This window comes from Carassius carassius, chromosome 6, assembly GCF_963082965.1.
Source record: "Carassius carassius chromosome 6, fCarCar2.1, whole genome shotgun sequence".
NCBI classification, from domain to species: Eukaryota; Metazoa; Chordata; class Actinopteri; order Cypriniformes; family Cyprinidae; genus Carassius; species Carassius carassius.
This window is the reverse complement of record NC_081760.1, coordinates 27,942,046-27,968,288: the sequence shown is the minus strand read 5'-3', so window position 1 is coordinate 27,968,288 and position 26,243 is coordinate 27,942,046. Positions and strand designations below refer to the sequence as shown.

Here is a 26,243-nt window from a genome sequence, read left to right as displayed (position 1 = left end):
GATATATTTTCACTCGCTGAACACTGACTGAGCGCTTCAGAGTTCTCTCTCCATCAAGCGATCTGTACTTTTCAGTCTTAAGTTCAGATAAATGACAAATATGCATTCATTACAAATTTATTTTTACATAAGGGCATTGTGCTAGAAATATTACTATTATTTTGTAAAATGTATGTGATACTGCTACTACTGTTAATTAAAAATTAATCACACAATATTTCTTCCATGTTTTAATTTTAATAGCAAATCCCCTTTATTTACCAAAAAATAAAATGTGTTTAAATTTCATAAATTAAAAGACAAATTAAATTTGGGTGAAACTTGTTTACTGTTTTTGATAATTATATTACTTTTAGAAGAACTTTAAACACAATTGTAAATAAGTATAAAGAATGGCATTGGTTTTATTTTTAGTGATAGAAAGTTATTTTTTTTTAATTAGCATATTTTTGTGTTTTGCTTTGGTACCGAAATTGGTACCGAGAACCGTGGATTTTCACTGGTATCGGTACCGAATACTGAAATTTTGGTACCGTGACAACACTAGCAGCAGGTGATAGTGAAAGTGGGAGTGCTCTCCATAAGCAAGGGGATTCTGTGAATAAACTCTTTAAAGCTAGCATGCCTGACCGGAGCCTGTGCTAGCTGTGGTATGTGGACATTCAAAGTTGAACACAAACACATATTTCCCAAACCTTATCAGAGCCTACAGGTCAAGACAGAGGGAGGGAGAAAGGGAGGGTACTTGGCATTACCGTAAAAAAAACAAAAACAAAAAAAAAACCTGAAACACCCTGTTTACAGGCGGTTTAGGGAATCTGTTCCAACTCATCTGCCTGCTTGATAATCTAGATAGGAGATGACTAATAAATTAAAGACTAACTGACCACTATGATGCATGCACAGTAAGATTGGATTCAGGAATTTCATTTATGAAAGCCTATATTGAGTGATATTGTTATCGATTACCTATAGGCCCTACATAATTTTCACATATGGTCATTCTCTGGGAAGATGAAGATGTACGTTAGTAAGATAAAATATAAAATCCCCACACTAAAATGTTTATATGTTCATATATTAATAATGACTTTATGGTGATTTTTATTTTGTATATGTAGCAACCATATATGCAAAGATCTGTATGTTTATATATGTTTTTATAATGTTTTAAATACATGTCTATTGTTGGAGCAGCATTTCGACATGAAATGTGGTTGTGCTTCAGGTGACCACAGTTCAACTCCTTGACTTGAGGACTGTTCCAAATCCCATCCCCCTCTCTTCACTTCCTGTCTGTCTATACTGTTCTACCACAATAGAGGCAAATAAGTCTATCTTTATTTACTTATATAAGATCAACATTTATTGATGGGTTTTAGAATGGATATACATGTACATGACATGTTTGTCCAAAAATGTATTATACGTGCATTATTATATTATACATAAACCAACATATTTATATGGGCTAGATATAGATGTATGAAACTGTTCCAAATGTTATATGTTGTTATATGCACATATATGTTTTGATATATGTCATATATACTTCATATATATGGCAATATATTTTATATATGGAAATGTGATAAATATACATATGCTACATTTGCTGTATGGGAGATCCTGCAGTACTCATTAGGGATGGGTACCGAAACCCGGTATTAAACTGGCCCCGGGGCTAAATTATGAAAGACCGTAGTATCAGTAAGATCTGACGCTATCGTTTCTGCTTTCGGTACTGGAGGAAAAAAAATTATTGTACTATGTATTTTTGCTTAATAATGTAATCATTCACATTTTATCTCACCAAATATTTCTAATGTGCGATCATATTAAGACATTTGTCTGTGAGATCTACGAGATCTCATGCGCGCCGCGGAGGCTGTCAGTCACACACACACACCACAACTAGCGCGGCGCAAGCACAGACATAACAGTATGAAAACTCCCGCTTAATAATAAAGAGTGACGATGGCGAAGAGATTTGCTTAATAATGTCATCGTGCTCATTTTAGCTTACCAAACATTTCTAATTTGCGATATTATTAAGATGTTTGAGATCTGCGAGATCTCTCATGCGCGCCGCGGAGGCTGTCTGTCAGTCACACACACACCACAACAAGAACGAGCGCGGCGCACACACACGCATAAGGGGCCATTCACATATCGCATCTTTTGCGCGCTCAAGTTCGTTATTTCAAATGTAGGCACGCGGGTTGCGCGCTCATAATGGAAGCGACGCGGTCGCGACGAGCTCGTTTTTTTCAGGCGCGTTCGCACCGCATCGAGTTAAAAACATCTTAACTTTTCAGAATGCCGCAAGCGCACCGCAGGTCATGTAGCTTCCTCACCTTTTCCATAACAACGTTGAAAGCTCAGCCAAGATGAAGGAACAGCTGATAGCTGTATGTGGATTTTTAAATTAATTTAGTAGCAGAGCTGCTGCAAGCAGTTTTTAGTGCAGCAAATCCATTTATCCATTGCTGAAATTTCCGCATCTTCATGGAGAGAGCAGGTCATGGTTGCTTAGCAACGGCAGACTCCTCAGGAGCGCAAGTGCCCGAAGGCTTTGGGGAAAAAAATCAGAAAGCGGCGTGCCTAGCGTTTTCCACGCGTTTTTAGATGCAATATGTGAACGGCCCCTTACAGTACGAAAACTTCCGCTTAATACAAAGAGTGACGATGGCGGAGACAGTAAAACATTCCAAAGTGTGGTTAAACTTCACTAGAGTTGATGCAGACAACGCTGGTTGTCATAAGTGCAGCAAAAATTTTGCATGTAATTGCGGAAACACAAGCAATCGGTCAAAGCATCTTTCAAAAGTGCATTATATGCAGACCGATAAATGCAAAGTTTTCGACTACCTAACACAACACAAAGTAACACAACATAAAGTACCGATAAGAATACCGTTAAAGTACCGGACCGTTAAGCAGTATCGGTAAGAGTAGTAATACCGTTAAAACCTTAACGATACCCATCCCTAGTCCTCATCCACACTGAGCTTATAATAGCTGCTAAGAGGCACTAATGAGCACCTTCCTGAAGTCTAAAAAAACGAACGGGACACCCTCAAATCTTGTGGATTTTATGGACAGGAGACAAAAGTGCAAATTTACATCAAGTGAGCCATTTGAGACAGGGCCTTTGACTTTCAAGTCTGTTCAGTTGAGTGGCAATATAAAATCAGCAGTGCAAATACTGAATAAATATTTATTTTTATAAAATAAAAATTTATTTTTCATTTATATTTTTTATTTAGCTTCCTGACAATTATTTATGTTCTTGTGGACATGCCACTTAACATTTACAATGTTCTGCTTAAAATATAAATACAAGTGAATATGAAAATTCACTCTTTGCCAGAAGGTGGCGCTTGTGGAGCAGCAGAATTATAGCCTTTATATAAAGTAAATGTTACATTATTATGGAGCCAGATCAGCCTAAAAAACAGTACATTTACAAAACAAAATTCATAAATGCACAGCACAAAATTCATAAATGCACAGCACAATTTACATTTACAAAATCCGATTCACAAATAAAAAGCCTGTGCTCAGACAAATGCATCTTACCTTAATGAATTTAAAATGTTTAAACATTACATTACAGAACACATTACATAATGGTTGTGATTAAATGAAATATCTGGACATTTAACACTTATTTAACAATGTTACAGGACATGGTAAGTGCAACTTTGGTGTAAAAGACAGCAGGCTAACCGGGTAGCTGTATTTTGTCTGAACAACAGTGTAATTCTATAAAAATTGTTATAAGGTGCTAAAGAATAGTACCAATGGAAATGTCTTGACATCAAGGACCTGATCACGGAATAATGCACAGTACACGTACAGCATTGAGCTTCTTAAGTCTGTTCAGTAAGGAGCGTTTTGATTGGTGGATAATTTAATTTAGAAACATGCCGTGCTTGCGTTTAACTAATTAAATCATAGCATAAAAATGTACATAGAATAGATCTCGTGCAACGCTTTTTACTGGCGCATTGTACATTCACAGTATATTGTTGGAACATACCAACTATACAAACTCTGTGGGGAAAACCTAAACTGAACCATTAACAGCATAAACTACAAGCAAGGCATCACTAATGAGTGTGTGAGTTTGTTTACAAAGTGCTGATGTCACTGTTGCAAACTCCCACATATACAAATAATTATTCGAAAAATATAATTTACCTACAGCCAGTAGGCCGCTCCCAAATGTAGGCCCCTGGGCTTTAGCCTGTTGAAGCCTGTGCGTTAATGGGCCCCTGCCTGTCGGGTCCCAATCAACCTCTGTTGGTTTATTTTGCGATGCCTGATGAGCGGCTGACTGTAAATTAAGTTAGTTTCTCAGTTTCTTTGGCAAAAACTGTGAATGTGAAAAGATGGAGGACGGTAAAATAGTACAAGTGTGTGTTTTAGTTTGTGGCTGGGCATCGTCTGGATGTAAGCGTGCATGTGTTTTCCCCATGAGACAGCATGAAAAGTGTGGTGACAAGGTGAGGTCACCAGAGACGGGACGCTAATGCTAACAAACACTCCTACACTTAACCAAACCCCAGAGGACATTACTATAGGTCTTATTACTCTGTTCCTTTCATTATAACTAGACAAGAATATAGAGACATTGAATGACTCTCAGGCCTAAAGCTTGGAGCTGCACACATTTCAGTTGGACACTTACAATTACATACGTTGTAGCTGCCTCGCCGCACACACTAAACGTTCAACATTTATGGACCTGGATAGCTATTATTAATTTATATTAGGCCATTGCAGCCATTTTGAGACTACTGACAGTAATAAGTGGTCTCAAATGGTATTGTGCTTCTCTGAAAGAGTGATGGGAGACAGAACCTCCTTGTACTAAATACTGTACAGGGTGTTTACCATAAAGTGTTTACCTAAAACGCCATTATGGCAACAACAACATTATTATTATTTAATCATTTGTATTATGTACAATATTATAAAATGTATTCATATTTTTTATGTTTTTATCATTTTCATGCTCAATTTTGTTTTTGAAGCTTTTTTAATGTTTTTTTGTCAGTTTTAGTCTAGTGATTTTTTTTTTTTTAAAAACACATTTATTTTCATTTTTCAATCTTTGTTTTTCATCTATCTATATTTCAGATAGATTGGAATGTTTCAGCATTCCAATTAACTAACTGAATTAAAACAGTTTTAGTTAATAACATGATGATGATGATTATTATTACTAATTATTATTATTATTATTATAAATCTGACTCTTGCTCACATACACACACTAGACACTCAGTGGAGTGCACTGAATATGGGGCTTGAACTGTGGATCTAAGGGTCCACAAGCATGAAACAATGACATCCAACAGAGCATGAATGGCCTGCAGCAGTGTATTCTGGGATACTCTAGGTGGGGCAGGCACTACACTAACCAGGCAGTTGGATATGCTAGAGATCAGGAGGTACAGGGGCCGGTGGGTAGATTGTGGGGGGGGGGGGGGGGGGGGCACGGATGAAGCGAGGGCAGCAGGCATGGAGAGGAGATGAAAGAAGGTTGGAATCTGTACGGACAGCTGGCTCACAGCCAGTGAAGTAAAAGAGGGCTTAGTGTCACTCAAGATGCCGACAACAAAAAGAGAGTCTGGACAACTAGAGCTAAATTTATGGCCATCCAGTTAGTTAGCTCATTCCCCCCTCGAATGCAAAGAAAGTGCAGCACTACAATTAAAAAAAAAAAAAAAAACTTGCACCAGAGTTAGAACCTTTAAATGCATAAAGCAAAGCGATGACATGCCTGTGCACTCATAAAATTGAGAGCCTATTGCATAAAGGTTAAATGAAAGTTAACTGTCACAGAATAAAAGAGTACGCTGCCATTTCCTTGCAGTCGCTGCAAATTCATTTGTGTCAGTATAAGAAAATATCACTGGCATCTCATCATGCCATATTGCCTGTGGGATGTGTTCTCCCACACAGACAGACAGGTCAGATTATTCTGATGTGAGGAGTGCTTGACGACTGCTCAAATCATTATTCATTTTTGTTGGTTATTTTGTCTCAGCTTCTCAACCTTTGTTTTTAGTTTTATTTTTGTTATAGTTTGTTTACTTAATTTCATTTTAATCTGTTTTTAAACCAACAGTCTGATAACCCCGTCAGAAATGGAGAACATGGTCTTAAGTTGATTTATTAATGATTGTATCCATATTAAACACATACTCCGGCTATAATCTGTATTACACTCCCTCTCAGATTTAAACTAACTAGTACAGTTCCTCAATGCCCTCTGTGTTTCACTCCAGAGAGTTCCTGTCCACAATCATGTTGGACTGGGCCTGCTCATTTACCTCCATCAGAGGCTCACTTCATTGGGTAATCAATGGCCTGCCCACATGGATTCACTAGCTCCTAGCTGTCCATCACCTGCAGCTGTCAGATCTCACATACTGCTGTGAAAACATTCTCTCTCTCTCTCTCTCTCTGTCTATACACTCTAAAAACGCTGGGTTGTTTTTTCAACCCAAATGCTGGGTTGAGGCCGTTGGATAGGACTTTGGGATGTTTTAACCCAAGTTTGGGTTGAAAATTGGTCTGCGTTTTAACCCAGCGAGGCTGGGTTGAGAATGCGGGCGTGAAGGAGAGCACGCACGTCACGTCAAGATCGTACGTCTCCAGTGCGAGCAGCCGCCATTTTCTCAGCGTGAAAGAAGCGAGAAGCGAGTGAAAGACTATGGTAAGTAAAGATTCAAGATGTAAAGTTATCGTTTATTGTTTACCCGGTTGTAGGAAAGGTGGAAGGTTTTATGAAAGGCGGAAACAAAGGAGCTTAACGTTATATATATTTAAAAAAAACGGACGCGGTTTTCGCCTCAGACACGGAGGTCTTAACGGCATTATTTAACGTTATTGAACAGAAGAAATAATTGTAATATAACGTCCGTGAATGTATTTAGTCATATTTACATAAGATTTTACATTATCTGTACTATTTGAGGCGTTAATAGACTGTTATGGTCACGGTTACACTCATGTTAATTTGTCTTTTTTTCGCGGTTAAACTGAATGTATGTTTGTCTCCTAAAGGAAACGGCATTGTGTAGTAAAGACTAGCATAATTATTTTGAGGCTGTTGAAGTGGTAACTGTTAAAAGTATGTTTTACATGTAATATTTCAGACTTGTCGAGCTCGTGTCTTCATTGTCCTCGCGCCGAGAGTTAAAGACACAGAAGCTGTTTGTGTGAGAGTCACACACTGTCTGAGGAGGAGGATGTGTTCTTCTGAAGAGAGGGACAGACGGGTTTAAGGAGAGTAAACTTCAGAATAACATCAAGTTAATCTTTATTTTTACTAAGACTAAAATAATGTTTGTTTTTGTAGATGTTGAAATCCAGATACAAGATAACTTCATTCTTTTGAGACTGATGTGAGTTATTTTTTTTTTTTTAGAAAATTAATGTTTCTGTTGTGTCCTGCCCGTTTACTTCACATTTTGATGCAACAACAGTGTGATTATATGTTCATATTTTATTGAAATCATTGATGTCCCTCTTTGCAGAACTCAAACTAACTTTGGAGTTGAGGACACACAAGTCTGCTTGTGTGAGGAGGAGGGGGTTTTCGCAGCTTCTTCTGAAGAGAGGAAAAGATAGTTTTTTTTTTTTTTTTTTTTTTTTTTTTTTATTGCATAACAATATACATATACAGAGGAAACATAATGTATTATTATCTATTACAATCATAATAGCATCAAAGAAACAATAAAATTAAAATAAAATAAAAAAATAACACGGGAAAAAATAAAAAAATTACAAAGAAAAGGATTCAAAAATTGTATACATCTGTTTCGCTTTTTTATTTCTAACATCTTTTAGGGCTTCAATATAATGTTTAAGCTCAATTTTAAATAATATAATGTTAGGTTTATTATTTGTCCATTTCTGCTTATGTATATGGTATTTTCCATACATAATTATTAAGTTAACAACAAAATTTTGTTCCACACTCTTATTTTTGTACAACAAAAATATATCTTTACCAGATAGTTGAATTTTTAATTTTGTGAATTTAAATATCAGATATTCAACATCAATCCAAAACAGTTGGGTAAATACACATTCAAAGAATAAGTGTTTTATTGATTCTTCTTCTGTATTACAAAAGTTACATGTAGTTTCCATGTCTCTAAAAAATCTTGAGACTACTTGTCTCACTGGATAAATCAAGTGAATAATCTTATATGTAATTTCTTTAACTTTATTGGTCAGACAGTATTTACTGGGTAAGTTCCAGACCTCTTTCCAATCAATCTGATAATACATTGAGTTCCAAAAAGGTTTGCATTTAGGCAATAACGTAATCCTACATAATTCTCTAATATAAAAGTTATTAAACTTTTTATCTATAATTTTCACGCCATCAATACTTAACTGATTAGTAGTATATATGGGGATAGCTTCGGAAGATATATTGCCTGATAAAAGTTGAATAAGGCCACTAGGAATGGCATCAAAAACCACTGCAAACTCCTTAGCCGCTACAGGGATCTTATAATAGTCAAGGAATTCACAGTAATTAAAAAGATGTCCATTATTCTTAAATAACTGTCTGACCAAAATTATATCGTTATTGTACCAATTTCTGTAAAATAAAGATTTATTTTTAAATGTAATATATTTGTTGTTCCAAATCACAGATTTGTGTGGAGAAAAATTATGCTTAAAAATGAGCATCCATAATAGAAAAACCTGTTTATGAAAAGAAGAAAGCTTTATCGGAATCTTATTTACGTCAAAATTACACCTCAAAAAAAATTCTAAGCCCCCCAGCTTATCAAAAATGAACTCAGGGATGATATTCCAAATTTTGCCTTTAGAGTTAAAGTAGTTCTTTATCCACTTATTTTTAAATACGCAATTAGCAGTATTAAAGTCAAGTACATTTAGACCACCATCCTCAATTGGATTGCATAAAACAGTTTTTTTTAAATAATGAGGTCTGTTCTTCCAAATGAAATTGAACAAAACAGTATCCACCTCTTTTATAATTGATTGTGGAACATCTAATGCAAGAGCTGTATATACCAAGCGTGACAATCCTTCAGTTTTGGATAATAATATTCTTCCTTTTAATGAGAGATCTCTCATTAACCATGAATTAAATTTTTGTTTAATTTTCCTTATAATTGGTGTAAAATTTAAATTATTTCTCTCTTTTTGGTCTTTACAGATCTTAATACCTAAATAATCTACTAACTCCTTTACTGGAATACCAAAAATGTTATTATGATTACATGTTTTCAAGGGGAATAACACACATTTTTTAATGTTTAAACATAAACCAGATACAGAAGAGAAAACATTAAGGCACTCAATAGCTTTTTTAACTTCAGTTTCACTTTTTAAAAAAATAGCAGTGTCGTCCGCTAATTGAGAGCATTTTAACTCTTTCTCCAAAAATCTAATACCACAAAATGTATCTCTTTTAATATGTATGGCCATGGTTTGTGTTACCAGTAAGAAAAGAAACGGTGAAATGGGACAGCCTTGTCGTATACCTCTATTAATTTTAAACCTTGATGACGTTCCATATGATAACTTAACTGAGCTGTTACAGTCATTGTACAGTGTTTTAATAGCTTTTTTAAAGTATACTCCAAAACCAAAATAATTTAAGGTCTCCAACATAAAGTTATGATCGATAGTATCAAACGCTTTAAAGAAATCAACAAATAAAACAAAACTATTATCTGTAATAAATTCATTGTAGTCGATTAAATCCAAAATGAGCCTAATATTATTACAAATGTGACGACCTTTCATAAACCCTGATTGACATTCATCAATTATGGGATCAAGACAGTTCTTCAATCTTTCTGCAAATATTTGTGCAAAAATTTTTGCATCATTATTGATTAGCGTAATGGGACGCCAATTCTCTACAAATAAAATGTCCTTATTGGGCTTTGGTAATAAAGTTATCAAACCTTGTCTCAGTGAATTGGGTAAATAACCTTGTTGTATCGCTTCTCTAAATACAGCTAACAAAAACGGGGATAATTCATTTTGAAAATATTTATAAAATTCACTAATTAAACCATCATTTCCGGGTGACTTATTGTCTTTGAGTTTATTAATACAGTGAGATATTTCATTTAAAGAAATCTCTTGGTCGCACATTTCAATAGAAGACTCACTTATCTTTTGAATGTCATCTTTAATAGAATCTAAGAATGACTGTGCATTACTCAGTTTGTTATCATAAGAATACAATTTCTCATAAAATTCAGCCACATATCTTGATATTTCTTTAAAATTTTCTGTTAACTGTCCATTAATATTCAATTTGACCATAGATGCAAGTTCTACCTTCCTTTTTTCCATATTAAAAAAGTATTTTGTATTTTTTTCTCCTTCCTCTAACCATTTCTTCCTTGATCTTATGAAGGCACCCTTTGCTTTATATTCATATATTTTATCTAAATCTAATTGTAGTTGTAGTAATTTATTTTTATTTTCTTGATCTATATTACACTTTCCAGAAAGTCTTATAATTTCCTGTATAATTTTTTCTTCGTTTTCTCTTCTATATTTGGCTATTTCTTTTCCTCTCCTTATGGCTAAAGTTCTAATCTTATACTTCATTAATTCCCAATTTACCCCAAATAAATTCGTTACATTTGCCTCCTTCCAAAAATCTATTATAATCTCTTTTGCTTTATCTCTAAACTGCACATCTGTCAATATATTCTGGTTCATTTTCCAGTATGTAAAATTTTTAGTATCTTTGGATTTAGTTGTATTTAATGAGAGAAAAATAGCTTTGTGATCTGTAAGAACAGAAGGCTCTATAGAGACCTCATTAACATAATCCAATAGATTCCTTGAAATTAACCAATAGTCTATGCGTGACTGTTGAGAAAGGTTTCCTTTACACCATGTAAATTGAATTTTGTCTGGATACGTATGTCTCCATATATCAATCAAGTCCAGAGTAGAACATATACTATTCAATTCCGGAAGAACAGACCTGTTACTCAGACGAGGTGGAAAACAATCCTTTTCAGAATCCCATATTGTATTGAAATCCCCTCCAAGTACTAATTTCGCATTGCTATATTGTTCCACTGTTTTTTCAATCTGGTCTTCAAAATCCAAAAATAAAGTTTTGTTTTGTGTGGTAAAATTACTTGCGTAAATATTCCCCAAAATAAAAAATTCAGAATTCTTTTCTATAACCAGTATCACCCATCGACCTGAATCATGCATTTTGTTTTGAATTATTTTCCCCTTAAATGTACCTTTTAATATTGCAACACCAGCTGATCGATTACTCCCATATGACATCCATAAATCATCCCCCCATTGGCTCTTCCAAAAATTATAATCTGACAAAGATGCGTGTGTTTCTTGAATATAATAAAAATCACATTTAAATTTCCTGCAAAACAAAAAAACTGCTTTCCTTTTCAGCAAATCTCGAATTCCCCTGACATTTAACGATAAAACTGACAAAGATACCAGTATGCTATATTAACAATTAAAGATTAAGCAAATATGAAACAAAACAAGTTCCTACACCTCAAAAATAGAACTTACAACCCAAATTGACCTTAATAATACTTGAACTAAATCAAAACCTTTCGAAAACTATGCTGTGCAAGTGCAATATATTGTAGATCAGTTAACAAAGATCCATTCTGACCGTAAACTGAAAGAAATATTCTGTTGTAAAAGACCCAAAATTCCGTCCAGATTGTGACTGCACTTGTAACCGTGTACTAACACGTGCAGAAGTTTTGTCCATATGCAGTTCTTTATCAGGAATTATGCACATATAATCATGTTCAAAATCCTAGGGAGGTATTTCCTTTCCATCAACGAAGGCTCGTACGCCGACGAAGTAAGCCTTCTTCCCTACCTGCCGAGCAGCCTCCACTTTTGGCCACAGCTGTCTGCGTAAGGCTTTGTCCATAGTCGTTAAATCTTCTCCGAACCGTAGCTCCTTGGATCTCAGGTAGGTGCTGGTTTTCGCCGCTTTCCAAAGCATATCTCGTAAGGATCTGGACACAAATTGGATGATAACGGTTCTCCCTCTCGTGGCGTTTCCTTCAAGTTTTCTTCCGAGCCGGTGTACTATATCTACATCCTGTTGTATTTTGGTGGTTAGCTCTGGAAGAACTGCACAACAGATATCCACCACTTGTGCCTTTACATCTTCACCTGTCTGCTCAATCAGACCGTACAATCTCAGATTCCATCTTCTCTTGTACCTTTCTACCTCGTTAAGCCTGGAATCGAACTCCGTCATTTTCTTACTATGCGCATCACTGACCTCATGCATCGCCTTCGTGTCCTTTTTCAAAGTTTTCACATCATCTTTGACATCCTTTACTTCATTGAAGAGGAATTCCGTCGTTTTCTTTAAAGCTTCAATGCTCACCGTATTTGCCCTTAAGAGCTCCTCTAATCCGTTAACTCTTTCATTTATGCATCGCATGATGTTTTCTTGAATTTCAGACAGAGACGGTTCATTTTTACTTTTCTTCGGCTCAGGGGTGCTGGGCGTTGAACCCGCGAAAGAAACTGTGATGCCTTGCGCTACATATGCGTGCTCTGTTTGAGGATCAGCGCTGCAAATTTTCATTTCATCATCTTTGCTCTTCATCTTTGTCAGCGACTTTGTTAAGCTTTTTTTATTTACCTTAACGTTACTCTCCCTCTCTCGTTTTTCCGCCATTCAATGCTACAGTCTCTAGATAATCGTTCAAAAGCAATTTACAGCAACTCTCCGTGTTAATTATCTGGTAAAAACTAAGGTCTTACATTTAGCTGTCAGATTGGTCAATTTATTAAACAAAAAGAACGATATGAGGTGAAGGGACAAACTTTTCTCCTCAGCATCTCAAAACGACCTCCTCACCGGTCGCCATCTTGCGCGCCCCTGAGGAAAAGATAGTTTGAGGCAACTAAACTTCATAATTTCATGTCATCAGTTGTTGTTTTTTTTATTACTAAGAGTAAAATAATGTTTGTTTTTTGTTTTTGTAGATGTTAAAAGCCAGAGACATGGAAGAGCATCATTCTTTTGAGATTTTATGTAAGTTATTTTTAGAAAATAAATGTTTCTGTTGTCTCCTGCCGGTTTACTTCACATTTTGATGCAACAACAGTGTGATTACGTGCTCATTTAATTAAAACCACTGATGTCTGTGTTGTTCATTGCAGAACTAAAACCAACTTTGGAGTTAAAGGTAAAGTTCAAACAAAAAATCATTTACTTGCCCTCATGTCATTCCAAACCTATAAGACTTGAATATATTGAAATGAATATATTTTTAATTTTCTCATAATTTTGTTAATCCATTTATAGTCTAGATAATCAGTATTTTCAAGCCTCATAAATAGTTATTGTGTAAGTAATTCATTATGATATTTATATATGAATAAATCTTAAATTATATGATAGCAAACATGTATGTTCCAAATAGAATACTGGTCTCCCAGACTAGCAATGGAGGACAAAAATTAAGAGAATATTAAATATATTTATTTGTTTTCCAAAAATGAGCAGAGTTTGTGTGGGTCTGGAACAACATGTGGAGAGTAAATTATGACCATTTTCATTTTTTGGTGAACTAACCGTTTGAAGAGCAGCCATCTACGCACATGAACATTTGTGAGGTATATGAATGTCATGTCTGTTTTAATGTTTCAGTAAAGAAGCTTTCTGAAAGCAATATATTTATTCAAACAATATGACATGCCCTCTTACTAGTGCTGTCATTATAGCATTCTGGAGTGCTGTGGTGGACCGAAACATTAAACAACACACAAAGTGTTGAAACTTTAACACAGATTATTTATCTATCCTTACGGATGTGAATACACCTCTACCTGAAAATGGATAGTTTAATTAAATGTTTTATTTTTTCAAACGTGTTTCTCTTTTTAGGCCGCTGATGAAGAGCAGGCGGTGACTGGATGAATGCTGATCAAAGAAGAGCACGTCCTTTCCCCTAAACTGATGCAGCAGTGGTTTTAAAGGAGGACGCTGCTCTGGATGATGTAGAAGATGTCACATGTGCTGATGGGGCTTCTTCATGACTACATCAATTATTCTGAAGAGATCATTGAAATTGACAGTGATGCATGATCTGTATTCATGGACTATGAAACAAACTGTAAGTTTGTAAAAACAATGTTAAATGCTTGTTCTGTGCTGTTTAGTAGAAGAGTTTACACTCTGTCATTCATACACATGCTCACATTCTTTCACACACATAAATGTTATAATATCAGTGTTGTTGTGGTTTATTTGTGTACTGTCATGCCAGAATAGTTGGTAAAGAACCTAACTAATTGTAAATTTATTGTATAATAGTGTTTTCGTATATTTTTATACAATATATACAATTGAACAAAGTCCAATTTGATCTTAAGTTATTCAACAAATGTTCAATGCTTTATGAACTCTAGCTGTTAATGCCATCCTTTTCTGCATTTCTTCTTACATGTTACTTTTTGACTTTTCTCTTGTTTTTAATAAATATTTTCCTTTTGATAATTATTATTTGTGTAAAAGTGATATTTAAAATGAACAATATTTGTAGGTTTAATGCCTAGCTCAATTTTAGTTCATTTTAACGTAGCAATGAATTGTTTCCCACATCCTTGCACTCAATTGGTGGCGGCACTCTGCGAGTTAATTTTCTGCCAGCAGGAGGCGCTAAGCGGGAGAGGTAGGTTTCGACGGTAACGGCTGCAAAGCGGCGCTGAGCTCACAAACGCTGCCTCATCAAGCATTACATGCGAAATGAATTTGAACATTTTCTAAATACAGTAGTTTTCCTTCTGAAATACAGTGATAAAAAACACCTGCTCTGGTTTTTGAAACCCTGCAACGTAGTCATTTTAAACCATAAAAAACAACCCAGCAGGCTGGGTTAAACATGTTTTTAGAGTGTGTATATATATATATATATATATATATATAGATTAGATTAGCAATAAATAGTATCTTAAATTTCGGTCTTCTTGTATGGTATTTCTATATATATATATATAGAAATACCATACAAGAAGACCGAAATTTAAGATACTATTTATTGCTAATCTTCCCTTCTGCTGAAGCTCTGAAATAAACTAAAGTAGCACGGATCAAACGTGTCGTCATATATTTAAGAGCAGTGACGGGGAAGATTTTTAATCATTAACAAATATCGCTCCATTGATCTTCATCCTATTATCTTCTGGAAGAAAGAAAATAATACTGGCCTGGAACAACATGAAGGTAAGTACAAGATGACAAAATGTAATTCTTTTGGTGAACAACTGCCTTAAGAATGACTAGTCATTTCGAAAATGGTAGCAAAACGGTAGATAGTTCAGTTTCAGTAGGAGCTCACAACAGACATTTACCGTCGTAAAGGCGAGGAGAACTACTGTATAATTACAAGGCTATAGAAACTATGCACTAAGAGCAGTTAATCATGTCCCCATGAAAGGGCTCAAGGATAAACAGGTTCAACCTTTAAGCAAGGTACATGGGGAAAACCTCTGCTGATCTCCCTTTTAAAGCCAAGATGAGGGATGAGAGACTCCTTAAGAATTCACCAAGGCAGTCTCCCCAAAGACATGTGGTCATAAATGTTTGCTGCAGAGAGCACTCCAGACGGCTTCGTCTGGGTGAAGGTCACTCACATGGAAATGTCAAATATCTCTTCATTGGCATGCCTGAGACAATAAGCAGAGATAGGTGCAAATATATCAAAAGGTTTATGGTTACAAATACTTCCTCATCGAATGTATTTAATTTAAAATACAAAATACTTGTGTGAGAAGTATATTTAATTAAAATAGAAGTCATTTGTCATTTGAAAATACAAAGAACACAAACAATATAATTTAAAGTGCAAGAGACACTGCCATTACATTTAGTAATACCGGAGTTAGATACACACATAAAAGAGAGACAAGTGCTTTCCTCTCTTTGAATAACTTAAAAACAATACTATACAATATATCCAATATATTGATCCATATTTCTTCTCATTTCTTATGTTTACTTAAGACACAACCAACTGTGTTTACTTGAATACCATCAAGAATGTCTATGCTTTATTTTTTCATTTCTTTATCAGCGTGTCAAATATTAAGCAGTCCTGCAAAACTGTATTGTCATTAGAGCTGAAGATCTTTGCCCAAACCTGATGGGACCAGACGGGTTCGGGCTTAATTTCTATCATTTAACACGGGCTCGGGCTTGCGCTCCGGTTTGCGAGGTAAATGAGCGGTCATGTGATGTGTTTCGATTAGAGCGAGAAAGATGCAAAAATGTATGCTGAGTAGGTGTAATTCGAGGCTTGCTTCTGGCGATTACGTTTTGGTTGCACCAGCAACTAAAGCAGAGTCTGAGGTGTGGAAAAGTTTAGACCATGTTTATAATGAGAATAATGAGTGAATTATGACGCACCATCAGTGAGTGCAGGAACGCGCTGAAACCATCTACAGTGGATTCAATCATTTTCCTCCACAAAAACATAACTAAATATGAATTGAGTCTTAAATGCATAATGTAGACAGAGTATTTACGCTAATGTTGGCATTATTCTTTTATTAAATGTCAGTTGCTAGTGGCGAAGCAAATCCGACGGAGCCTTTATCTTAATTTCGTTATTGCCAAATGCCCATCTTAATTTAAAATTTATCTTAATTTAATGTGTTAAAAAAAGACTTGTTTTTATTGGTGCGTTGGTCTATTTATAGGCTAAATGAGCCTGTCTATTTAGAGTGCTGAGATGTTAAGATGTCACAGAGGATTTATTTTATTTCTTTATTCCAACTTCCAAGTGGTCTAGTCTATGTTAGTTATGAGAAAATTATGTTAAAACATGTATAAATGACTCATTCTTGACAAAAGGCAAAAGAACTGTGTGTGCGCCTACATTTGAATAACGTCGGGCTGTAAACGGTTTCGGGCTTTTAAAAAGCTGTCAATCAAAATGTACTTGTCGGGCTCGGGTCCTGTCGGGCCTAACTTTTATGGCCCGATTACAGCTCTAATTGTCATCCCACCTAGTCCTACTCAAGAGGATGCCTAGTACACAAGCTATTACATGGTCAACAGTAAAGAGTAATTCCTAAAATTCCTGATATTTAGCTGTTAAAGGGCTCTATATAGAATTCAGAAACCCTTGTTATTTATCAACAATAACTTCTAACAGGCAGATAAAGGAACACTTTTAGATGGTGAAGGAGAGGTAACGCAAGTGTATTTTAATTGATATTTCTTGATATTTAGGAGTGTGTGGGTAAACACTTGATTTCAGCTGATTGCCAAGATCAATGTGACATATTAAACCCAGTGTAGGAGTAAATATTTTTGTGTTATTCATTTGAAAAGGTCAGAGGTGGGCTTACCATTCTGTACATCTAAAATGTGGTGTTTGTCTAGGTTCCATCCTCCCATGTTTGAGGCATCGAGTTCGTAACCTTGGAGGATGGCTGTTCTTTTCTCCCACAAGATCAGATCCAAACAGGACTCATACTCAAATCCCACAGACACTGGAGAGAGACAGATTGGTGTTATTCATGAATGCAAATACGTTGTATAACTATCCTATCAAATACAGACGTCTTGAGAAAAAAACTGCATGAGAAAGTAATCAATACAGACTAAGTCTAAACACCGCATTAAGTAGCATGCAGATAAATCATCATATAAACATTGGGCTGATAATATATACCACACTCATTCCCAGGGCCTAATCAGATGTCCTACAAAATATCAATTCATCTTTACTGCAGCCTGCCTGAACACTGCAGAGTCTCTATCATAACTTTGTTAAATCTCATAACAGATCTACGCTTCACCAGGTGCAAATCGTTTTCAATTCATAACTGTTTTCAGCCGATCACGTTAAGAAAGCGACCTTATGTCCCCCAGAGAGAATCAATAAGAACACTGCTATTCGTTGGGCAAAAATTACCTGCTTAATGCAATTGGCAAAGCAAAGCCTGATGAGAAGGTGAAAGCCAATCAATACTCGTGAGACCTGGCTAAACTATTTACAATTTTACACTGTTCACTTAGTAACTGTTCACTTTGTAAAGGCAGAATGCATTCCTGACTTAGTGAAAAAAGATGTCTTTTGTGGTTCGACATCTTGTGAGTTTGTTTATGCAAGGCGCTGAAAAGCATGTCTAGTTTAGTCTGGTCTACTGCCTGCCACATCATCGGCTGAAAATAAACTGAGGCAATGTCATCAGCAGCTGGCCGTCTTTCTCAATGCTTAAGTTGAAAACAAAGCCACAGATTCGCCTTGACCTTCCTCAAAACAGATCGAGGCATGTTGTTCTTTGTGGTTTTGCTGATGGGTAATCACACAAGCTACAAAATACAGTCAGCATAAAAAAATGCCACAGTGAAAAAATTATGCTTCCTGCACTATTATTGGCTTTAATCATAACTGCTTTGTTTTCCATTTACAGTTCCTATTTGCATAGGTATATTTAAGGAGACACCCCATAATGCAACTTTCATAGTGGCATGGGCCATTAAGCGCATCTACATTCTTTCATGTAACATATTTGGGCTTTCTAAAGAGGGTTATTATATTATTCCTCTACTCTGTGCATCTAGAAAAACAGTATGTGGTAGTGAGGTGGTTGTTTGTAAGCTCAACAACACTAGCTGATTTAATTTTAAATATTAGGAAAGACGTAAAAATGCCGTTAATTGTGTGGCAGTTTTGGAAAGTTTTGAGTTTTTCAGCAGGGGTGTGATGCTGAATCAATTTACACTCAATTAACAATCTTACAAAAAAAAATATAAATGGATAAAAGTGAAAAAGTTTTCACATTTAATTGTGCTTTCAAAACTCAAAAGTAAAAAAAAAAAAGAGTCTCTGATTTCTGCGTTTACTCACCCACAGCCTCTGACAGGCCATAAACTCTTTGATTGTATGCATCCGTTTTATCCCAGATGAAGGTGTAGGACAGATTGGGTTCTGCGGGGAACCACTTCTGAAAGAGACGTCCCACCACTGCCACCATCAGATGCACCTTCATGAGGTTAAAGGGGATAGTGGCTTGGGTCATGGTCACCTTGAGCACTGGCCGGTATCCAGCCGCCCGTGAACTCAGATACATCAGGTTCAGGTCACTACCCGGAATCGCCGTCTCCTCCTGAAGAACCTGCACATCAAGGAAAGAAAGAGGTGAAGATAAATGAAGATGGGGGAGAGAAGGAGTGACTCAGGGGCATCTGGAAGAGGCATTAGAGCTGAGAACGAGGCCTCCGATTTTTCTCTCCGCAGGATTAAATCACATCTGTGCCTGTGTTTGCTCTGACCACTATTTACTTGACATCTTGGATCTAATGAGGGAGATTTTCACGGGCGGAACATGCTTATATTTGCATCACTGTCAGAGGCTATTACTGTTCCACATTCCACATGCTCGATCATGAGAAATAGTCAACAGACAGAGCAGTGTGGGGCACAGCGTGCAGAATAAGAGTTCAAACTGGATTGATTTCAGACTTTGAGACAGCTGGCCTATCATGCCGAATGAGGCATTTAAAGGTGCCCCTGGTGAGGAGTCACCAAAGTTCATAGCATTAGTGCTAATTTCTCTCCCTCTTTGAGATGCACAAAAGGAGCATAGGAGATGAGGAGCCGCTTGGATCAACAGAGCGATTCTGCATCACAGCTTTCTCCTCAAGTGCTTCATGAAAAGCCAGTCAAGTCACTGTGGAAAGACAGTAATCCCCCTGTCTTCCAGCTCATGGCATTGTCCTACTGGGAGGGGACAGTTACTTTTCTCTAACAGAGAGGACAATGGGAGCCAGAGGGAATTTCTCTTCTTCTCATTTTTTGGTTTGGACGCCGCTGCACTTTTCTGGGGATCAGTAGAGGGGGCTAGATGGCTTTGGGAGAACCTTTGATATGCATTCTCTGGCTGCACAACAAAAAATCCAGGCAAACAGGAAACTAATGGTAAGTGGGCGATACAATTAAAGGACAGCAAGTTAAGACAAAGTTTGATGGTTTTAATTGCCATTTGTACACACACACATACGGGAAGACAGACATGACCATAGCATTATGCTCTCAATTTGAAGGGCCAACGTGGCCTCCCTAACATGAGCTGATTCCATCCACATGTGTTTGTGCATACCCTACGCTCGTAGCTTTACTTAAGAGCGTCTATAAGCCATAATGCATTCATGTTATGCACCGGCCTCCCCTCTGTGAACTTTGATTACAGAGTCTGAGCTAATAACATGCTTTACTCTGCCTGCTATAAGCTCTTAATAAATGGCACTGCATGCGCTGCCGTGTCCCTACGTGTGCAGCAGTGTTATTCTTAGCCACGGGGGCAAGGGCCATAAGTGCATATGGCTGCATTAAAGCAAAATATTTTCTCATTTGCCAAATGAAAGGGAAGACGAAAAAGGCTTTGAAAGTTCATTTGATACAGCCCATTAAATGCACAGTAATAAAGACCAGATTGAGTTTTATCATCAATCATTTTTATTTCATGGTAAGAAAGGAAGCTAATGTTTCTGTGAAAAACCAAAAAGCAGCCTAATCAATGCACTCTCATTACATTTAGAGGTGTTATGCTTAACACAAAGCATGATGGGAAATCATATATACTTTGATATATCTGATTTTCCACTGTCGCATGCAGGTTTTCTCTGGATGTGAAAATGTGCCGTTCTCCTGCAGCCAAATAATTTTTTTCCAGGCCTGCACTACGGCCAAGTGGAAGCAATATGCCTGCCGGTGCGGTGTCACGGCCGCTGAGCGTTACAAGCACTGGATGAGGGGGGCTGAAGGATGTCTGCTTGCCATTTGTGTGTGACGCTCTGGTTAAAAAAAGACATTGGAGGCCATTACAGCTGAGGTCCAAAAGCCCCATATTAAATGCTAACTTGGTTGGGTCTGATTACCCCTGTTTAGAGTTCCTCTCAAAGCAGGCTGTAATTCAAATCAGGACCCATCTACTTTGATGAGTGGGGTTCCACAGAGGGGACAGACGCCCCTGTTGGGACCGAGGAGAAACATGGGAAGAGGAGTGTAGCCTGTTACATATTCTGCCGACAATAAGGAAACAATTTTTCTCCTTTATGTCTTGGAGCAAACTCAGATATAAACTCGCGTATGTGTTGGCCCTGAGGGCTCACATTACAGGGGATGTTCCCCCCTACACATGCCACAGAAAGGTAAGAATGGAAAGGCCGAGTTATAGTGGAAGGGATCAAATACACATCTGGACACAAGGTAGGTAGGGTGCAAGAGAAAATATAGACAGGACAGAGCCAAGTTTTGTGAATTTCTAAATCTACAACAGAACTCACTTCACATGGCACAGAAAAACGTGACTGAGGAATTCAATACCGACTTTTACTTTGCCTTTCTTTTTATCATAACAGTTACATTCACACAAAAATAAAAATTTTGCCATTTACAAAAGCCATAGGAAAGCTATTTGATTTAAGTCATTATTCCTCATCAGTTGTTAACTGCATGAGTGAATCATTCATTGATTCATAAAAAAAGAAAGATTGACTCATTTACAAATTAAACACACCTCATTCTCCTCCAATTCTCATTCATTTTCATCATATTTAAAAGAGTGGCCAGGATGTTTTATTTTATTTTTTAATATACCTTTTGTGTTTCACAAATAAAGAAAGTAACATGGGTTTTGAACAACAATGGTGTGAGAAAAAAACGAAGAAGTTTAATTTTTGAGTGAACTCTTCCTTTAAAACCTTCAAAATTGTTTTGTTCAAGCATGCTTTTATATTCATCTCCCCAAAGACCTGGTGATTTATATGCTCTGATGTGGGTCCAGTTTTCTTTTTTTACAGACAGGCAGCAAGAGGATTGAGTCATTTTAATAGATTATGTAGGGGATAGCATAGCGCATGCGGATTTGCACAATAAAAGGAACAAAAGGCAGTGTGCAAAAGGATATAAAATTCTGACCAATATCTCCACAATATGTGGGGTTGCAGTGAAGGCTGTAGTGATTTCTAGCTCTTCCCAGTGCCACAGTAAGATTCAAAACTCTTCTCCCTCTGTTTACTGCATGCTGGGTGCAGGTTGAGGGCAAGGAACGGACTGTTTCCACACGTTTTTAGCACCATTTCAAAGGCTCCTTCTGTTGAACACGTCTAGACTCATTGCATACTCATTCATATCATATTGCTGGTATATGATACCCTCTTCTCTGCATGTAAATAAATGACAATTCAGTATCGAGCTGACCAATTGAAAACAATGTTCCATTTACAATGGTGACTCACGTGGCTTGTAAGGAGTGCAACAGAGCCTCACCTGTGTCTCTGGAATGATGGGGCCGTTTTCGGGCGAGGATCGGAAGAAGGTAGAGAGTGGTGTGGCCACAATGAGAGGGCTGGGTCGAATGAAGCCACTCAGGTCACAGCTGGGGATATCGTTTTCCTCTTTCTTCATAACCAGTGTGTCCATTACGTAGAAGACGTTCCACGGGATCCATACTGTACGGAACTGCGTCAGAAACGGTGCCCGCTCGAAGCTCAGCGTCAGTGATGCTCCGCCGTTAGCCAGAATGTCAAACCTGCAAAAATGAAACAGGAGTGTACTTATAAATTACAATATTTATTTTGTACAAAAGTTAAGCGAATTGAATATACACAAATAATAATACAAAAAAATAACTCGGGACTCTCATACTCTCCTCATTAGGTACTCATAAAATGCAAGTAATGTACTGTGGAGGTGAAGAGTAAGTTACTGATATGAATTAGACATGAGAGCTGATGGCTAGATCTGGTTTAATTGTCTCTTGCTTTAACCTTCCTGATCCCAGTGCAGGTCTCCTCTGAGCCAAGTGTTTCTAAGAAGGCCCTTTCCTTCCTGACACAGGGCCTTGCTATGGTGAAAAATGCATGATAATGCGGCTGAGCCTTTTTATCATTGCATTTGGGTAAAAGCCAAAACTCTCCCTTGACTCTCTCTCTCTCACTTTCTCTCTATTTTGCAAAGGCTGCAGGGGGGAAAGGGAGATAGGGCAGAAATGATGCACGTAGAAGCATAAGAATTCGCTCACGCATGTGCAAACATACACAGACACAGAGTGTAAAGGCAGCGCTGAAAGAGAGGCTGCTGGTGATTGGACTCTAACAGCTGCGTAGCTGGTACTCTGATTCCCCGTAGGAGTAAGTGGATGTGGAAGAGATGTGGGCATGATCATCCACTACCATTTTACGGTCTGCCCCACTGTGGTGTTCAAGTGCTGCAACAGCTGGCTGAGCGGGCTAATCTCGGACACACTCTCCCTATCTATAGCCTCCCCCTTGCACTCTCTCTCTTTCAGTCTGGGTCTCCTCCCTCCAGTCCAACCTCTTCTCTCATCACATTTTCTATTAAACATATCTCTCTGTCAGGCTTTTCTCCATCTAGCTCTGTGATGCAATGTCACGGTCAAACCTCTCTCCTCAATGTTACGTGTGCTCTCTTTGTCACTTCAAATCAAAATTATGGAATTATGTGATTTGAAGAGATTAGGTTGTTTGTTGTTCTGTAAAACAGAAAAGAGAATTTTTGAAGAATATGCCACTCTTTTCCGTATAATGAAAGTGAATAAGAATGGCTGCCGTCAGGTTCCAAACGGTGTTGTTAATGTTGACTAAAACTATTACAATTGTTTTTGTAAATGGAAAAATTATAAATAGTAGATTTAAAATGTTATACTGTATATATATATATATATATATAACATTTTTTTTTTCAGTCTTGTAAGCTCCATTTCAAATCTTCTGAAGCTATCATAGATTTCTGTGATAAACAGAATCAAAATTTAGTCTGGACTAAAATGCTATGCTCAATCAAATATGAAACCTTCAGATGTGTTGCATCAGGTCTGACATCAGATTAGGTTAGGACCAGTTATAGGACCAACACGTGGGTGATTTCATTCATTTATTTTTCATTCAGCTATTGTTTAAAGACTTGAACCGACCCTGTTCAGTCCACCAACTGCACCTAAAATGTCTTTTCAGTGATTCTATCTTTAATTACACTGAAATCAATTAAATTTTTTGTTTCAATTCAATTGCAAACCTTATTTCAATTCCTTTCTGCTTGATTGCTGCCTTTAAGCCATTCGGCACTGACACATGACAGTACACGACAGTCTCCTTAAACAAAGATGTCTGCTTAAAGAGCTTGCTGGTTGCAGTCCTGAGGCCTTTGTGATTGCTGTGCTGCTGCTCCTTAATAATACTGGGATTGGTTTAACAGTATGGGAGAGTGCGGCCCATTGGCTGATTGATTCCTTACTTGTAAATCCAATGCATTTTAAACAGGTCGTCTGCTAAAGCACTGCTTCCTGAAGCAATGCCTGACATTTTCATGAGATGATCTTGGTAGATAAGACAGCACACTATAAAACACATGCACGCACACACAAATTGTTGTGGAGCCATAAGAGGTTTTTTATTCAATCAAAGTTTTCACACATTTATGTATGTTTTATGCATAAGTATTAAACGTAACTAAACAGATGGTTTTGGTGACATCTGTACTCTGCGCTATAGTATGACATCCAATCATTCAAGGACAGAAACAGTATGGAAGTGTGTTTAAGATGTGTGTCTGCTTATGTTTTCAACCTACATGCCATCCTGTCGTGTGATGGTGAATCCTTGGTCTGGGTAGTGTACAAAGGACACGTTGACTCCAATCAGGGGTGTACCATCTGCAGTGAGCACCTGCCCTCTGACAATCGACACCAGGCTGCAAAACAAACACACATGGTTGATAAGAAACCCATGCACATGCTATTAATATGATTTACAGCATGAATGAACATGGATTCATTCATTGCAGTGTTAAAATGTCTAATCCACTGTAAATAACTAAAAACACACAAAGTCTGCCTCTCTTACACACACACACTCTTCATGCTTATTTATGTGACTCTTGTGTCCCCGTCTCTATAGACAGTCATAATTCAGTCCCCTAAAGGCCCCAGTGGGATTCTTAGGTCCTTAATTCCCAAGGCAGATTTTCCTTCGAGGAACTTCATAAGGATCGATGTGGGCAAAGCTTTTGTTTGAAGAACTTTAACTTTCCCACAGGGGAATAAATAGCTGAAATACGTAGGAATCCTGCACTGTCAATTCATTTTTTGAATAAGCGGTTGAAAAAAATAACAAAAAATAAAGCAATTTAAAGCAACTGGTGCAGCAGAACTGAAATGGATGAAGGGGTCTCAAGACAAGTGTGACTGTGTCTGTGTGTGTGTGCGCGTGTCTGTGTATTAAAAGATACACAGACACGCGCATGCACACACAGACACACACACAAACACACATATATATATTTTTACTTAAACTGCAGAACTTTTGAACTGTAAGCGAAAACCATGACTGAATGACCGAAGCACACATGTATTCAGAAATTATATGAAAAAAATATTATTAATGATTATTAATAGATTATTAATTTTCTATCAACTTATAGTCCTAACAAAATATGGAAACAACCAAGATAAGATTCCGGTTTGGGCAGAAATTGACTCCAACGCAATGTTGAGGACACCTCGCTCTACTTTTTGGCTGATTTTCCAGGTCATTACTGCTTTTCTGGGGGCCTAATCAGCAGTGCAGCAGTAAATCAAAGTGTGGCGTCACCCCTCACTTGGAGCTGGGATAAAGGAAGTGTGGAAATGACCCTAGGGTCACATGCACAGGTAAACATTCCATAAATAAGCTGCCGTTCCTCATGATGTGACCATAACTCAGAAATCCCATTTGCTTTGTCTGAGATAATAAAACAATAGTGTCCAATGTTAGCTGTCACATCCCAGCCTGAGAGTCCTAAAAGCATGCTGTAATTCACCCTCTTCAGTGCTGTATTTCTCTCTTTTGCTCTGAAAAGCAAACGTCACATTTTCTACACGCTCTGCATTTTTTCCATATGCTCTGAGAGCACCATGACCGCAAAACCAAGGTTAATATCGGTTACTCAAACTGCTATGAAGATGAAAAAACAAAACTTTTGTTAACTATGACAACAATAGTATGTGTGCAAAAAAACAAAACAAATGTGTACTATAATATGCTCAGAAACAATAGAAAAATGAAATGAAATACAAAAATATGTACTCACTAGTTAAAACTTAAAAAAAAAAAAAATTGGAATTTTTTAAGATCATACACAGCCTCTGACAGCTTTTCCTTCTGC

The 26,243-nt window shown here is 37.1% G+C and overlaps 1 protein-coding gene across 1 annotated transcript in view; it reads right to left on the bottom strand.

Moving 5' to 3' along the window:
• LOC132141676 (teneurin-3-like) overlaps positions 1-26,243 on the bottom strand; it is a 277,539-nt gene that overhangs the window by 31,831 nt on the left and 219,465 nt on the right. The window contains exons 18-21 of the mRNA XM_059551345.1: positions 24,672-24,791; positions 22,350-22,611; positions 18,927-19,194; positions 17,419-17,562 (exon numbers count right to left, since the gene is read on the bottom strand). Of these exons, the coding sequence (XP_059407328.1) occupies positions 17,419-17,562; positions 18,927-19,194; positions 22,350-22,611; positions 24,672-24,791 (794 nt within the window). The remainder of the gene's footprint in view (positions 1-17,418; positions 17,563-18,926; positions 19,195-22,349; positions 22,612-24,671; positions 24,792-26,243) is intronic.